This window comes from Mugil cephalus, chromosome 15 (assembly GCF_022458985.1).
Source record: "Mugil cephalus isolate CIBA_MC_2020 chromosome 15, CIBA_Mcephalus_1.1, whole genome shotgun sequence".
NCBI lineage: Eukaryota > Metazoa > Chordata > Actinopteri > Mugiliformes > Mugilidae > Mugil > Mugil cephalus.
The window spans coordinates 13,473,324-13,489,602 of NC_061784.1; the positions used below are offsets into that span (position 1 = coordinate 13,473,324).

Genomic DNA, 16,279 nt, shown 5'->3' on the forward strand with positions numbered 1-16,279 from the left:
AGAAGGCTTCGAAGACACCGGTCAATAAATACGCGGCTCGCTCCAGCTCACCCCTCTCACGACAGTGGCACGTCAATCAGAAGGATCTCCGCAGATCTGAGAAAACAGAGCGGAGCGGGCAATCTGAGGCATAACAGTGACACATATGCTCACACGGTACAGCAGCCTGATGGGTGAGCACTCGTCCCGAATAAGAATGAGCGCCTTGAAAATGCACGCACACACAAATGTGGAAAACCGATAAAAAAAAAAATAAAAAAAAAAACACACAAAAACACGTGTGAGCATGAAGCCCAGCAGCAGATCCTCAACCGACACCTTTACCATTAATAGGCTTGGCAATCCTGCCCTGTAGTCCTTGAAGGGTACACTCTAAATTCATGAAAGAGGAGAAGAAAGGAAAAAGAATGTCCTCAAAGTCAGATTCATTTGAATACATGAATAATTTAGAGCGCCAAAAAGATTTGTGCCCTTTAAATTGCAAATTTCTTAAAAAAAAAGAAAAAAAAAGAACCCCATGCTGTCTTACTCTGGCATTTATAATTCATATGTTGCATAGCTCAGACTGGAAGAGGTTCGATGAGTCAAACACAGAAGGTATCGAGGAGCACAGAATGCAGCACTTCTTCATTCGGAGCAATTACTCGGTTTACTTTTCCTTCGGCGCGGATAAAATGGTCGACTTCCCCAACGTCTGCCTTTCGACGAATTACAAGTAAATGACTAAAGTTTCACCGAACCACTATTGTGTCGCTCTGTGATGTTCCATAAAGCGTTGCCCTGCGGTTACAGATGGAGCCGTGTGTTTGTGTGTCTGCGCGTGTGCCTGCCGCACTAATTATTCCACCGTTAGAAGGAACAGACAACGAGACACCTCTCCACTCGGAGCTCATTTCCTTTTAATGCCACTGGCTCTCTGCCCGTGATGAGCCTTTTAATGGAAGAGATTCCTGCCTAACTTTCTCATTACGCGCGTCAAGAAAAAGTCCTTCAAGTGAAATTCTGACCTTCACATGAGAGACAGGCGGCAGCATCGATCTGATGATCAATAACTTTACATGTTTTTGTCATCACTGCTTATTTGAGGGAACTTGTTGGTAACATGAGACTCTCCCTGTTCTTGTGCAATGATCAGGCATAACATTATGACCACCTTCTAACAATGATCATGGGCCTTCTGAGGGCGTCTTCCTCTGATCAGTGGGGGTCCTGTGGGTTGAGGGGGAGGGGCCTCTGTGGATCATTACCCAGATACTTGATCAGTTTGGGATCTAGTAATTTTGGAGGCCAGGTCAACACCTTGTGCTGTTCTTCATGTTTTTTTTTTTGTTTTTTTTTTTTTTTTAGTTGTTCCTACGGGGTGCCTGGGTAATTGACATCTTGTCATTAGTAGTGTTGACAATGACGAGTTAAAATATCCTTCATATCCTTCAATATCATGTAGCCTTCTCAGTATTTTGTCTTCCCTCTCACACACGCATAGATGAACATATCTGGACAACAGAGATATGAGACTCCGGTTCGTTAAAGGCAGCCTCTCGAACTGAGCTGCCAATAAAACTTGCAGCCAATTAAATTAATTGTTTTATCATGGTGTGCGTGTGTGTGCGAAAGCTGTGAGCTTTCATTTTGTGTTTCTAAAAGCATTTGCTAACCAGCCTGGATAATTACTCCCTAATGATGATGATGAGGCGGAGGAGTGGAGGATTCTGGGAGAAAAACAGAAAGAGGTTAATGAACAAACATTACAAAACAGTGTCACTTATATTCATACATTTTGGATTGCATCAGGACAGTTTTTTTTTTCTTTTTTTTTCATTCCTGCTCAACGTAAGAAACGGGAAAATGTCTGTTCAGCCTCAAAGATTCTGGTTCCTTTTTCTTCTCCTTATCCCCCAGATCAGTATCCAGTTTCACTGTTTCTTCTCTTTTTGAACTCAGAAAAAAAAAAGGAACAATCTCGGCTGTGATCCCTCCCAACAACCCCCCGACTAACGCCCACTGGATGAGAGATGAGATGTGTCCATCTTCGCCTATGCTTCCCCTAGATGCCGCAGTATTTTATAGGTGATGCTGAAACCCACAGTACGTCTGGCCCGAGCCTGTCATCTGCAATACATCACGCTAATGAAATGGCAGCAGCCCAGCACTATCTGTCATGGGCAATCTGCATCTGCTTCAGGACGGAAAGGAAATGAGAAAGAGATAAAAAGAGAGTAGGAAACAGAGACACTTGTGTCCCCTGAGCAGGTGCCATGTTTTTTTTTTTTTTTTCAGTTTTTTTTTGGGTCTGTCTGAGTGTGTGTTTGTGCAGTCCCTGCTCTCAGCACACTGCGACCACATATCGATTTTATTCTGACAGTAGAAAATAGCCACAGCGGGCCGCCTTATCCATCCCATCTCTACTGGACCAAATAGCTGAGGATATTTCATCCGGTCTTTGGTAAGACAAAGTTCCAATGCATCTTATCTGTCAGACAGAAAATTACTCCTGTCCTTCGCTGTAACCTGCCTTTATTCATCCTTCTGCTTTTGTGTTTTTACTTAGCCAACTTGAACCGATATCTGTTTCACCTTCTCAGATGATGATCGAGTTCATTTTTATGTGTTGATTTCAATTTATATACACATTATGCATATTTTACGTTGTACATCATACAGACAGTACATGCAACTTAGTAGTGCATTATTTTATCACATTATCAATAGATGTGATGGATGCTGCCAGTAACATTACACAGAGCAAGTATGTTTCCATCAGGTCTCTGACATAGTAGCAGAAGAAGATAGATGGCAATGCTATCCCCGTTGTTGTGACATGTGGATAGCTTTTGCCAGCAAATAATCAAACATGAATGCAAGTGTTATGTTTCAATCTGGCAAAAAAAAAAAAAAAAAAACTATAATCAACCATCTTCCGACAGTGATTTATGGTTTCCTGCATTGAGATGATTATTTATCAATCTTCGAATCCAACCAGGTGAGGAAAGAAAAATGGTTAAAAGAGGACGGTAAATATACCCGGTAAAAGCATGTGCACACACAGTGAGGGAGCTTTCCGTTCAGTGTGGCTGCTAGGAGAGTATTAGAGGTGATGGCTGGCTGAAGGTACAGGAGGCAGTCTTGTGTCCAGAAGTTTGCAAACTGGGATCCTTAATCTGCAGCTGCACCAGTGGAGCTGCTCAGTAGTGGTAGCAGCAGCAGCAGCAGCATGACAAGCTGCAGTTAAAGTTCCTGGTCCTCCCCCATTTACTCGTTTGCCTCCGTAGCCTGACAGTAGTTCTCACCAATGCTGAGACACATTAATAATAATATAAAGAATCATAATAGAAATGTCCCCCGGCTTCATTTGAACATACGTAATGTAGTGGCTGGACGTGAGAAACATATTCATTAAGAGTTCGAGAGTTCAAGGGTGTTTAACATTACGTAAAGCTGGGTCACAATGTCTGTGTTAAACTCAGATTTTATTTAAACTTATTATATTTCAAGTGGCGTCATTACTGAAGAGGAATCCTGCCATCTTGTGGACAATGTAGAAAATGCAATCACCCTTAGGAATGTTCATGCAGTGGAGTATAACAGCTCTGCGCTAAATTTTAGCTTTCAGGTTTGAGTTCATGGTGAAACAGTGTGAGAAAGGAGGTAATTCAACTGTATGATCCTTTTTGAGGATGTAGTTCAGTTTGTGGTGCTGCTAAAGTGCAACGAATCAAATACAGAAGTTAAAATAGGGCTGTCAGAATAACATGAACATGCGTCGGTGCAACAGAATACTAGTACTGCAAACAAAGTCAACAGCTCTCTCAGTTATTTTAAACAAATAGTGAACCTATCCTTCACAAACCTAAGATTTTGTCCAGGACTGTTATATTACAAAGCATTCGGTTTCACTGGGCCATCTACTTACAGCTTAGAGCTACTTCTTATAATGTATTAAATTATTGAACTATGGGGTGAAAAAAGGCACAAAGGTGATTTCCCTGTTTAAATAAGATGTTTTTATACAGCTGGAGCAGCTGGGACTCTGGCTATGTGTTTCCCCTTCAAATGAAATTTAAACAGTGTTAAGACAGGATTGTATGTCACTCCACAGATTTGCCACCAAATAGCTTCGGCAGCAGAAGCACCAGAAATGGCAAACAACTGTGGCAGATACACTGAACAGAGCACTCTCTGTAGATAAAGCTGACAGGAAGGTATTAATCTCATCTGTCTCTCCCAACTTTTTGAGTTAAAAAAGTAGGCGAAGCAGAAACTGCACCAAAGTGCTTAAAGGGAAGCATGAATAAATTCCAGTGAAATCTATGATAAACAACAGTCAGCGTGGCTTTGATAAGAGCTTCTAACACAAATCTCAGATATGAATCTTAAATTGTTTCCCAGTGATGGAGAACGGGAAACAAACAGTGGCTGTGCTCTAGATATGTGAACCAGATAGGGCTGACATATAAAAATACAAGGCGGCGGCGGCAGTCGTTTCAGAAAACGGTTTCATGGTTAGATTTTAAGGTTTAAGATCGGTCATTATAGAGATGAGTTGTACTGAAACCTTAAAAGAACCACAGCTCCAGCTGCAAATAAATACCATGGATTTGATTTGATTAAATTAAATTAGATAGATAGTGGAGTGGTAGTTAGTTCTGAATCCGACTTGAGCCTTTCTGTGTGGTGTTTGCATGTTCTCCCTGTGTCTGCATGGCTACCGTGGTTTCCTCCCACGTAGGGTTGCTCGTTGGGTGTTCGTTAGGCTATTCTAGGCTATTCTAAATTGGCCGTAGGTGTGCATGTGAGTGTGAATGGTTGTTTGTCTCTGTGTTAGTCCTGTGATAGACTGGCAGCATGTCCAGGGTGTACCACGCCTCTTGCCTGATGACAGCTGGGACAGACTCCAGCAGCCCCCCTCCGCGACCCCAGTGAGGATAAGATGAGACAAGCGTGTCCAGCAGCTTCTGACAGATATTGAGTGACCTTAGCCTCCTGAGGAAATAGGGACGGCTATACTAGACCTGTACTTATTCTATGTTAGCCTACCAGCCCAGTTTATGGTCCACTTGCATCTGAACCAGCTCTGCACACTCCCCATTAATGGTTACTGGCCTGGGGCCTGGATCTCCGGAAATCCACCACCATCTGTTTGACTTTAGCTGTACTGATCAGAAGGTGGTTCACCAAATTCTTGTATTGTCTTATCTCTCTTATCTGCTCACAATTCTTTTGGCACAATGAGCACATCCTCTTCAGAGTTAGTTTAGTTTATTCTAATGAGTCCAACTGCGTTTAACAGAAATGTCTTCTCCTCTACTTTCTCTGTTTAGACGTGCTATGGGTTCTTTATGGGCGCACCATCTGTCTCCACCACCACGTGACTCGCTATAATCAACGGTGTCACCACCAACAATGGACCAGCCTATGATTGTGTGTATTCTCCAACTTTCTGCTCTCCATTCTCTAAACTTGCCAACCCCTACTCCCAAGAAATCCTCATTAACACAAAGGGGAGTCGCTAACATTGTGTTGCTTTGTTCAAGACAAAGTATAGCTGAAAAAAGAAGAAGAAGAAGAAAAGAAAATGGTCCAGCACATCTTTAGAAATTTAGTGCACGGCAGTTATATTATAGTACATTAGGTTTCACTAGCGTACTTAATGTTTTGTGCAGTGTAAGTTTACTACTTCACTTTGCGTTTTGCAACAATTTAACATGAGGAGGATCTACAAATAATAAGGGAAATAACAGGGTCAGCCATGGGCGCCATTGGCAAAAAGAGGCCTCCTCAATTTAAAGGTGACCCATGACGTCGACAGTCAGCGGTTGCGTTCTGGCACGCGATTGGACAAAGAACCCGGAGGCAACAGCTGATCGGCTCAACTCCCGAAGTACCGACTTTCACCACGGCAAAAAAACCCCAAAAAAAACAAACAAACAAAAAAAACACACATCCCGCTTACAGGAATCTGCACTTGAATGCAGCAAGGAGTCGCTGTTTGAGCCAATTCGCAAAGTTTAGGGGACTGTTTCATCCGGTTGAATCTGCAGTAGAATGTCCACGTTTTCGCTTCCACCCTGTTGAGATACGTGGATCTTGATTATGGTGAGTTTAAATTCGGGATCTTTTTAAAAAACATAATGGTGATTAGTGTAGCGATGCGCCCTATTTGCTGCTTGATTTCCGTGTTTCTACTCGTTTGTCTCAGTTTGTGTCTGTGATTGATGCCCTGTGATTAATTCTTGTAACCATGGCAATGCGACCTGTGTATAGTTTGGGCTACTGGACTCACTTGTAGATAGCCCAGTGTGTTTACTGGAGATTCCCTCAAGTTATATAAAAACTTTCCTGTTATCTGTTTCTTTTAAACATCAGTAATCATCTACTCAAATTTCCTGCTTGAATAAACCAGAATATAGTTTATATATTTTATTTAGAGTTTATTTACTGGATAGTTCATCTAAGGAAAGGCCACTGTCAATGTTTGTGCAATACACGCCTTAAATTATGATTGTACAAACATTGCTCTGTACAGTGAGGGTCAAATATCCAACAGAACATTAACACGATTGTACAAACTTTGGTCCCATGCCTAATGTCTAAAAACTGACTCATTCCTGTTTGCTGTTTTTTGTCTTTATGTGCAAAGCTGAAAGGATTCATCAACCTGTGAACAACTCATTTTCAACATTTTTTTAAGATCTATTATATTTTTTTCACATTGACTAGTCCTGTCCTTTTCAACGATACACATATATATTGTTACGAGTCGTTTTCTTTCTGTTTAATTAATAGTTTTTAGATCCCAACAGTTAACGTCATCCAATATTTTGCCAGTTGTTTATTTTTGTGTTTCTGTTTTGTTGCCTCAGTCATATAGGACCTTGTTCACTTGTATACTTTCTCCTTTGTTAAGATGAACTTCACCACGAATGCCCTTTGTGGCAGTCACAGCAGAAAAGAAAACATTCAGTCTTCAGGCAAAACAGACGCACTGCAGGTCCAGAGGAGCAAACAGCGGACGGCGCTCGGTGTCTTGTCAGAAAATGAGTGGCGTGGTCAGTCCTTCAGCCAGGTAAGTGAGAGAGGGAGAGCAACAGAGTTTATTGATTTTCAGTCACTCTCCCTTGACGGCGCCTTCAAATTTCAGCCCAAAGTCACAATCATGCCGTCTCGTCTTCCTCTCCTCAGGGAAGCCAGTTTTCCAAACACAGTTCAGTCTCGGACAGCTCTCATCTCAACTATATTGGCTGTCCTTCCAGTTCCAGCTATGACGTGTGCGTTGAAGAGGCTTGTGAAGTTGTCCTTGCAGCTTCTGGGCACGAAGTGGTCTTAGACAGTTATTGCTTCGACCCTGAAAACGACGCCCCGCAAAAGGAAGACACAAGACTCCTGCTGGAGCTGAGTGCAAGTGAGTTTGTCCTGTGAAAACACCAAACATGCTACACCTTTCGTTTTTCATTTCATTTTTCATGCCTTTATGATTGTTCACTCTTACAGGCTCATGCCAGGACGCTTCCATGCAGTCTGAACCAGATGAATCTCTGATGTCAGAGGCCGTGCTTTGTGTGGAGTATGCAGAAACTATTCACCAGCACTTGAGGGACAGTGAAGTGAGATGATTTGTTTACTGTGAGAGTTGCGTTGTTCCTTAGCTTGCTATGTTAGCTGATTTAGTTTCTGATGTTAGATCCGGTTCAGGGCAAGTCCAGGCTACTTAGAAAACCATCCAGAGATCACCAGTGACATGCGAGTCATTCTGCTGGACTGGCTAGTCGAAGTCATCCAAGAGTACAGGCTTAATTCTGAAACTCTGTACCTTGCCGTCAACTACTTGGACCGCTTCCTGTCCTGCACGGTCCACATGAAACGGAGCAAGCTCCAGCTGGTCGGCACAGCTGCCTTACTGATCGCTGCGTGAGAATGCATTTGTGTTTCTGAACGTTTGGCCGTGCTCCTGTCCTGACCTTAAGGTTGAGATGTCATCTAATGTGTCACCTTGTAGAAAGTATGAAGAGATCTCACCCCCTGACCTGAATGAGTTTGTGTACATCACGGACAGCACGTACACTAAAAGGCAGCTGGTTCGGATGGAACAGATTTTTCTCAAGGTGCTGGACTTCAAGATGGCAGCTCCCACCACGAACCAGTTCCTTCGACTTTTTATGTCCATCAAGCCTGTCGGCGCCAACACGGAGAACCTTGCCTTTGTGAGTGAATTCAGTCAGTCAGCTTTCACGTATACATTCGGTGCCTATGTGATTAATATCCTTACTGTATGTATCTCCTTCCAGTATTTATCAGAATTAAGCCTGCTGGAAATGGATCCATTCCTGCATTACAAACCGTCTATAGTAGCAGCTGCAGCTTATTGCCTAGCCACATACACGATTAACAGATCCCTCTGGGTAGGTGTGTCTGGAGTGGTGCTGTTGTTCATTTCTTCTGGGAGTTTCTCAATAAATTACAGAGATTGTAGTATCTAAATCTTTTTATCTTTTAGCCTGACACCTTAAATGCCTTTACTGGGTATACTGTGGATGAAATAGTGCCGTGCCTCATCGACCTACATAAATTGCACCTCAGTGCAGAGAGCTACCCACAACAGGCCATTAGAGAAAAATACAAAAGTTCAAAGTAAGGCATGGCATATAGTTTGTTTTATATATATATATATGTGTGTGTATATATATATATATATATATATATATATTATATATTATATATATATTATATATATTATAGTATGTATATATTGAGACAACTTTGCAGTCGGTTGTGCTATTAGTGCACCCAGGATATAATTTTGCATCTCTAAATATAAGTCTTGTCTCTCCTTTTACAGGTATTGTCATGCTTCAAGGGTCACGCCACCTGCTGTTCTGCCTTTCCAATGAATCACTGCTATGAATGAATTCTACATAATTAGAATTGGAACAAACACTGCACTGAATTTCGTGACAATCCTATTCATGTCATGTCCACTTAGATATATAATATGTCTTATCTAGTTTATGCAAGTGCAGTGACCTACAAAACAAATATTTGGAGCCAATCCAAATGTGTTGATATATATATAAATATAAATATACTGCTTTGAATAATACCTTGTGTTTGATTTGTTTTGTTTGTTCGTTCATATTTGTCTCATCTGCAAACATAGTATTGAGACTAATATTTTTCCCCCCGGAAAAAAAGATCTTCCTGTCCTTTTACGCGTCTCTTGATTCTGACTAAAGCGTTGTTATTTAAATTGACATTAATTATTGCAACAAGCGGGCCGCGGGTTTTATTGTCAAAGTCTTGACCGGAAGTCGCTCTGCTCGCTCGGTTTGTTTTGACGCTCGTACATCGCGGCTCGTGCAGCGCCAGATTAAACTACTGAGTTAGTTTAACAGGCTGCTGGGATATTTATTTTTTTATTATTATTATTATTTTAAACAGAAGAACTCCTGAAAACGGATACACGCGGATTTTCTGAAAGCTCTATTTTGTTGTTAGTTTGTTTCCTCTCTCCCGGGATATCAGAGTTCGGCTGTCAAGGTAAACCAAGTTTAAACTTCCTATTTCCTAGTGGGCGGACAGGGAGGTAGGCAGGGATGTCCGGAAAACTAACAGACAGTTTCATACATTTGGTTCTTTAGCAGTTTTTTTAAAAAAAAACAAAAACATTTTAATGTATCTTTAAGTGTAAGTCTTTCCTCAGCTAAAAGCTCCGGCACGGGTGTGGTTGTTCAGGTAAAACCTGCTTTGTTGCCTCCTGTCACTAAACCTTTCATAGCTGGCAACAACAACACATTATTGAGATTTTTCTCACATTAACTCATTATTCCTGGAGGTACGTCCTCAGAATACCCTGCTTAAGCCGAGAATTATATTTCCTTTTCTACTTATCTCGGTGGAAGGTACTGTATGCTCCATTCTTTCATTGTTCCAATTGGTTTTGTTGTTCCTACTGTTATAGAGAACAGCCCCTTTTCTTTTCAGTTCAATTAGTATAAGAAACTATTAGACCGAAAACAAACTATAGCCATAAATCAAGGTTTAGTATTAGTTTATTATTTATTTTTTATATACATATATTTTACTGCTTCTTGTCTCTGTGTTCCTGCCGGTCCTCAGTATGGCTGATCCGGCTGAACTGCTACTCATCAAGGACCAGTATGAGTTGGCGTTTCATTCCCTGAGTCGTGGTCTTGCAGCTGAAGAGGCTGAGAAAAGAGCCGAGGCCTTGGTGTATTACAAGAAGGGTCGAATGCACCTTACTCAGGGGTTGGAGGTTCCGACCGGGGGCGAGAGGCATAAGGGACCGTCCTGGGACACGGCTAGGCAGCTTCAGCAGAAGATGAGGGACACTTTGAGGACCGTCACCACCCACCTTTCTGATCTGGAAAGGTCTCAGCCGACAACGGGAGAACAGAGGGGTTTATTGTTGAGGGACCTTCCCCCAAATCTTTATCCAAATTTGACAGTTGACACTCAGCCGCCACACAGCACCCTCCATCATCTCTACCCCACCATACCTGCTGCCCCCCAGAACACAACCCCAGCCCCCAACGCAGCCCCTGTCAGTCCTGCTGCTCCCGCTTTTCCGGACACACACACACTCCCTGCAGCAGCCCCAGCGACTTTAGCCATGGCCGACTCAGGGGAGCAGCCTCCAGTGTACACCCCACAGCCCACAGACGGCCACCGCAGCCTGGCTTATGGTCCGGCTGGAGCAGCGGCGGCGAGAGACGGGACCCTGTTGCTTTTCATCCCCTCTGGGGTGCAGCTGTTCTTCGTGGCACCGAGTGGACAAGTCAGCTCGCTGTCCAACCCAGGCTACCTTCGCTTAATAGCGCTGAATGGTCAGCACAAGGATTCCACACCGGGAAGACCCTCAGCATTTTTACATGTGAGTAAACGTAATACACCTGCACAGGTGTATGTGTGTGTCAGCAAAACATTTCTGTTGGGCGTGTGTCCTAGATGTAAGTAGGTGTGACTCAAGGGGAAACCATAATTAAGTATGAGTCACAAGTACCTTTTGTGACGCCTTTTGCTGGTATCCTCATACAATGCATCCCTTGTCAACACAGCTAATTTTAAAAAACGTCAAAACTGAATGCTAAACGAGGGATATGTTAACTGCTTCAGTATGTCACCTTTGAAACTCCAACTGTGGTTTTCTAGGCATTAGTTGTGTATATAACCTCACAAAGTACTGACTGAAACACAAACATTTAATTTTAAAATACTTCTTTAGTAGTATTCAATGGTATAAAAGGAAAATAATGAAATCCTCTCGTCTGTCTTTAAACTATAAGATAATAGTCACATATTTCATTTTCAGTCAGTCATCTATTCAAATAATTTACCTTTTTAAGTTCATTTATAATTTCTTTTAAAATTTCTTCTTTATCTTGTTGCATCTGGCCTTAGTTGGATCATTATACTCTTTGCTTTACGTGTATTCTAAAGACAAGGACGTCAGTTGCTTAATCGCATCTGTATGTTATGGTTTATCCACTTTAACACTGGATGTGACTCTTTTAGGCTTCTCTAACAGCTTGTTATTTAGAATGATTTTTGCACTGAGTCAATATAAAGTCTAAATCTAAGCTGGCACCTCTACAAAGTGTGTATTATGCCGTTCTGTGTACCACACTGAAACCCATGACCAGAGCAGGCTGGTGGGCTGCTCTCCTGTGTTCTGGCCCTGCTTTGTTTCCCAGAAAGACAATGGTCCCATTAACAGATGACTCCGCTCTTCTGTTGTGATGCCGCTCAGTGTCCTGCCCCCCTCTCCGGGGTCAGTCTGTCAGGCTGCATACCAGCCTCACGATGCAGCGTCGACTCTGTGTCTGTATTGTGTCTGTGGGGATGGCTGACATGTGTCTGGACGCGTGTCTTCGAGAGAGTTCTAAAGAAATGGGGCTTGTTGTGCGCACGGGGCATCTTTTGTAAACGACAAACAGGCCGACCAAACCCTCGGGTCTCAGTACAAACCTTCTTACAATGAAGCTGGTACTGAATATGTGATTATTTTTAACTCACACATTTATGAAAGGCCTCTTTCTAAGATCCCAGGTTATGACTGAAGACAGTGGATGTGGACTGTGCTGTATGTCACACAGGTTATAATTTAAACCAGCTACAGGTGATCAGTACATGGTTGATAAAAATCCTGACCTGGGTACCATTCCCGAACTTCTCATTTTTGTGTCTTTGTGTTTTCAAGGTGTGTGACTGGCTGTACCCTTTGACAGCTGACACCCCGGTGCTGCTGGCTAACTCCGGGATCTTCATGTTCCCTGACTCCTTGGCAGAGGCACCAGGCTCCTACGCAGGGATAGTGCTGTCCTCCGAACTGCCTCCTGCTACCCGAGAGACGTTTCAGGACGTAATATCGCAGCTTACTGAACTTAGGATCCAGGTCAGTCTTTACTTTTGGTTCGAACGTTTTACAAAGGACCACGTAGGGTGTGATGGTTGAAGATAAACAATAGTTGGTGTTGGCTGATAATACAACCGGACTGGTCATCTCCTTTAGGTCTGAAAAGTGATTCTAATGTTGTCCTCAAACCAGTATTCTTTGTAAAGGCCAGCAGGGGGCAATGCCATTCACTTACAATTATCTCTATATTCCCCCCCGGCTTGTCACTTAGTCTGGCTGCAAAACTGAATCAAGTTCTCTCTGAAATAACAGCTACATCAGTATCGTTGCAGACATGTGCTATTCTTGATTTGACACAACCCCCTCTTAGGAGTAAATGAGCTGTGCAACTTGTTGGTGTCATTGGACTTGTTTGTAAAATGATGCTGCCTGAGAAAAAAAGATCCATGGCGCCATTTTAAGAATAAAAACTCATTTTGTGATTGAACCAACTGGATGCACTAGTGCTTTTAGACAGTATGTTCAAGGTATGTGCCAGGTTTCTACCTTTTAACTTTCAGGAAGAACACAACAGCTTTTAGTGTCATGTGATAAAAACAGTCTGAGATGCTTTATGCTGTTTGGGCATACAATCATTCTGAAAGCATGTTACTGTATGTCCTCATTGTAATAAGTTTATTATATCACTCACTTAATGGATTCTTTGACAGGGTCCAGACGGGTCAGAGTCAGATGCCATCAACTTAAGTACAAAAATTCCCCTTGGTCCTTTAAATGAGCAAACTGGATTGACTTTGGCAACAGACGATAAGGAAAAACTACTACTTCCTGGATGGAGTGAGAAGATGGCGCAAGGAATCTTGTCAGGTATTTTTATACTGTATACATTAGGTGTCTGCCTTTCTACAAAACAGACCACTAGTGGGTGCTGTTTACCATTGCATCAATCTCTCCTGCACAGGATTCAGTCCTTAGAGGAAAATGTTGTTCAACCAAATGTTCATACAATATGTCTTATTTACATTATAAATACGCAAAATATAAACCGCTGTAGGAGCTGTGCGACTGAGTCAGTCGTTTGCCAAGGGAGCAGAGGCCACTGGCCGGGTCATTCACAAAGGAGCAGCAAAGATCCGGGACCACATCACGCCTGAGGAAACTCCTTCAGACGTCAACCCCCGTGTCACCAAAGGTCTGCAGGCGGCTAAACAGGCCACGGGGGGTGCTGTTCGAGTCACCCAGTATTTGGGTAAGTACTTGAAGCATTCTGGGAAATCATCCAACTGGCAGTAGTTTTTTTGTTGTTGTTGTTGTTTTTGGCTTCATCTAAACTTTGAAATCCTGATGGTTTTTATTTGCTGAAGTGCATGCTGTGTGTCCTGCATACTAATGTAGGTATGTATCCGTTTTTATTTTTTTCTGTATAAACTTACGTGCTCATAGTGAATGGAGTGAGCACGGTGGCGGGACATGTTGCAGATAAGGTGGCGCCCCATGTGAAGAAACATGGCGCTAAGCTGGTCCCAGAGTCTATGAAGAAGAGCCAAGATGGCCAAGCTTCCAACTTCGAAGGTGCCAAGTTTGTAGCTGCTAGCAGTATACAAGGTATGCACTAAACCTTAGGACGTAAGCACGAGGTTAAATTATCCCATATGTCTTTGTGCATTGTCTGACATGAATCTCAAATCATCGCTTCCGTTTGTATATTTTTTGAATTCTGTATGTTTGAATTGTAATGTGTGATCCAGGTCTCTTTTTTGGAAACCTTTTACATTTTTTAAAACATTTTTTAAAATGTATTCCCAAATCAGGCTTCTCCACAGTTTGGTCTAGTCTGGAGACTGGAGCCAAGCTTGTTGGTAAAAGTGTGTGTTCAGAGACTGTCACAACGGTGAAGTACAAGTAAGTTCAGCTGTTTTGCACTTTTACTATATGTAATTGATTTATGTTTTGGGATCATAATTATCTTCTGCGCAGCCTGTTTCGGTATGGTTACTATGGTTACTTCTTGCCTACTTTCTTCTTGGTATGTTGGTGCACTGACCTGTTTTCACACCTGTTTCCTTTCAGATTTAGGGGCTTAGAGAATCTTTTAAAAAGGTCCGGCAACATGTGACTGCATGGGGAAGTTAAGGCAAAAAGCTTGTGCACTACCAACTGACCCTGCTCAATACTTTTCACTCTCTGACTAACCCCAACCAAGTCAGATAGAGCATTCAAGACAAACCTAATGAAGAATGGTCTTCATGAAACTGACTTTTGGTTATGGATCAATGTCCAACATAAAAGTATGTATTTTGAGTTCTTTCCTAACTCCTTATGGTTCAAGGCCTTCTCTACACAGGCTGTGAAATGGCAAATGTTTTTCTGCTCCAAGTCTATTTACCTCTGTGTTATCCTGTGATTGGACCCTGAGAGCTTTGAAAATACTCAGTATTTGCCTAAATGCATCCTGTGTACACATACACTGACCATGCATACCGTTATGCCTGATCGGCCTGCTCTGCTTATGCTACGACTTCTGTGTAGATGCTATCAAAACCTTGTGTGTGTCTTTCTGTCCTCGTTAACTGCAGCTAAATGTGCTGGGTGGTGATGCTCTTGCTTTTCATACTATTTGTAGCCACTTTTCCTAATTTGTTACTAATAAACCTCTGCAAACTGAGTGATGACTGAGTTTTCCGTGCCGTGTCTTGATGTGAATTGCTCCAGCCTTTCAATTCAGTGTCACATCCTCATTTATTTTCTTGCACTCCACCGCTCGTCCCCACCTCCGTTAAAACATTTGTGGTGAAGGTACGGTGATGATGCAAGCCAAGCCACAGACACCGCTCTCCAGTCAGTGGTCAACATCGGCGTGGCTGCGTACAACTTTGACAATCTGGGAATTAAGGCCTTCTTCAAGACAACAGGCAAGCAGACAGCCAAGACCTTGTGCAAAAGCAAAGATGGACAGCCAGCAGAAACTGAAGGAGGGACGGAGGCGCAGAAACGAGAACATCAAACAAAGGCTGAGGGGAAGGATGTGCAGGCAAAAGAGGAGGAAGAAAAGAAAAAATAGATTTGTATCAAATTATATGCTTTTCTTTGAACCCTTTCAACTTAATAGGCCATTTCCTCTTAATACAACAAAATAAGCCATTCACTTTTCTGTTGTTTTCATTTTTAGTTTCTGTTATTTATAGCACAATGTTTCCTTTACATTTTTTTTGTTACAATTGTATACACTATTTGTTTTTGTGTTTATTGTAATGTTTGTCATTATATGTATTCTAAATGTATATCACAAAAGTAATATATATACCAGTACAGCGGTTAAAGCTATAGTCCTAGACTTACATTTGAGAACCAAGATAAATATGTATAGCAATGTAAAACATTTTAACTAGGCTCTCTAACTATTAATTGAAGGGTTGTTTTATATGTGAGGTTTACAAAGGCTTTTTGGAGGAAGGAAGAAGAAAGTATCATGAATATACAATGCTACTCTGTCTGGTGAGTGTGTGCGTTTACTGTAGGTTCTGATTTGCCAAGTATGCTGTTTCCTTTTAGTAATTTGAAATGCTTTAAGTGTAGCAATAAATCATGTGCCACTTGCACACCATTAACTTTGAATGCAGAAAATTAGGAACTCGGCAGAGGGAGTTAATTTTCAGGCACTATTAAGTATGAAATGACCTTCATTCGATTGCTGCCTAAAATTACATAAAAGACCTGTTGGTAAAGAAGATGCAACATACAGAGTCATTACTGTCATTTCTAACTACGGACTTTATTTGCAATCTACTATTAAATGTAGGCCATTATTTTTAAAGTAGTGTGAAGATGGCATGTCTATATGTATATATATTGCGTTGCTCTTTTCTGAAAAATTAAATTTTGGCCTTCGTGGCTCTCCCTACTGCCTCCGAG

At 42.0% G+C, this 16,279-nt stretch overlaps 2 protein-coding genes across 3 annotated transcripts; both read left to right on the forward strand.

Moving 5' to 3' along the window:
• The first annotated feature begins 5,743 nt into the window (after window positions 1-5,743).
• On the forward strand, window positions 5,744-9,067 carry ccna1 (cyclin A1). Its single transcript, XM_047608001.1, has 9 exons — window positions 5,744-6,093; window positions 6,905-7,063; window positions 7,180-7,399; window positions 7,489-7,601; window positions 7,679-7,905; window positions 7,994-8,198; window positions 8,283-8,396; window positions 8,492-8,625; window positions 8,834-9,067. The coding sequence occupies exons 1-9, from the start codon at window positions 6,091-6,093 to the stop codon at window positions 8,883-8,885; spliced, it is 1,227 nt and encodes a 408-aa protein (XP_047463957.1). The 5' UTR covers window positions 5,744-6,090; the 3' UTR covers window positions 8,886-9,067.
• A 264-nt stretch (window positions 9,068-9,331) lies between these two features.
• sparta (spartin a) lies at window positions 9,332-16,269 on the forward strand. 2 transcript variants are annotated; one of them, XM_047607999.1, is made up of 8 exons: window positions 9,332-9,531; window positions 10,111-10,885; window positions 12,212-12,406; window positions 13,078-13,234; window positions 13,422-13,616; window positions 13,811-13,972; window positions 14,179-14,269; window positions 15,164-16,269. In XM_047607999.1, exons 2-8 carry the CDS (start codon window positions 10,112-10,114, stop codon window positions 15,426-15,428), a joined length of 1,839 nt encoding a protein of 612 aa, XP_047463955.1. In that variant the 5' UTR covers window positions 9,332-9,531; window position 10,111; the 3' UTR covers window positions 15,429-16,269. The 2 variants fall into 2 exon arrangements, with proteins under 2 accessions (XP_047463955.1, XP_047463956.1); XM_047608000.1 differs by lacking the exon at window positions 15,164-16,269 and adding an exon at window positions 14,438-15,039 and having other exon boundaries at window positions 9,333-9,531.
• The last annotated feature ends 10 nt before the right edge of the window (window positions 16,270-16,279 follow it).

Excerpts from the sequence above, each read along its gene's own strand:
- ccna1 (XM_047608001.1), top strand. Across the intron at positions 7,906-7,993 it reads GCTGCCTTACTGATCGCTGC|AAAGTATGAAGAGATCTCAC; the intron begins GTGAGAATGCAT and ends GTCACCTTGTAG. Across the intron at positions 8,397-8,491 it reads CGATTAACAGATCCCTCTGG|CCTGACACCTTAAATGCCTT; the intron begins GTAGGTGTGTCT and ends TTTATCTTTTAG.
- sparta (XM_047607999.1), top strand. The coding sequence starts at position 10,112 with ATGGCTGATCCGGCTGAACTGCTACTCATCAAGGACCAGTATGAGTTG. Across the intron at positions 13,235-13,421 it reads GGCGCAAGGAATCTTGTCAG|GAGCTGTGCGACTGAGTCAG; the intron begins GTATTTTTATAC and ends AAACCGCTGTAG. Across the intron at positions 13,973-14,178 it reads AGCTGCTAGCAGTATACAAG|GCTTCTCCACAGTTTGGTCT; the intron begins GTATGCACTAAA and ends TTCCCAAATCAG.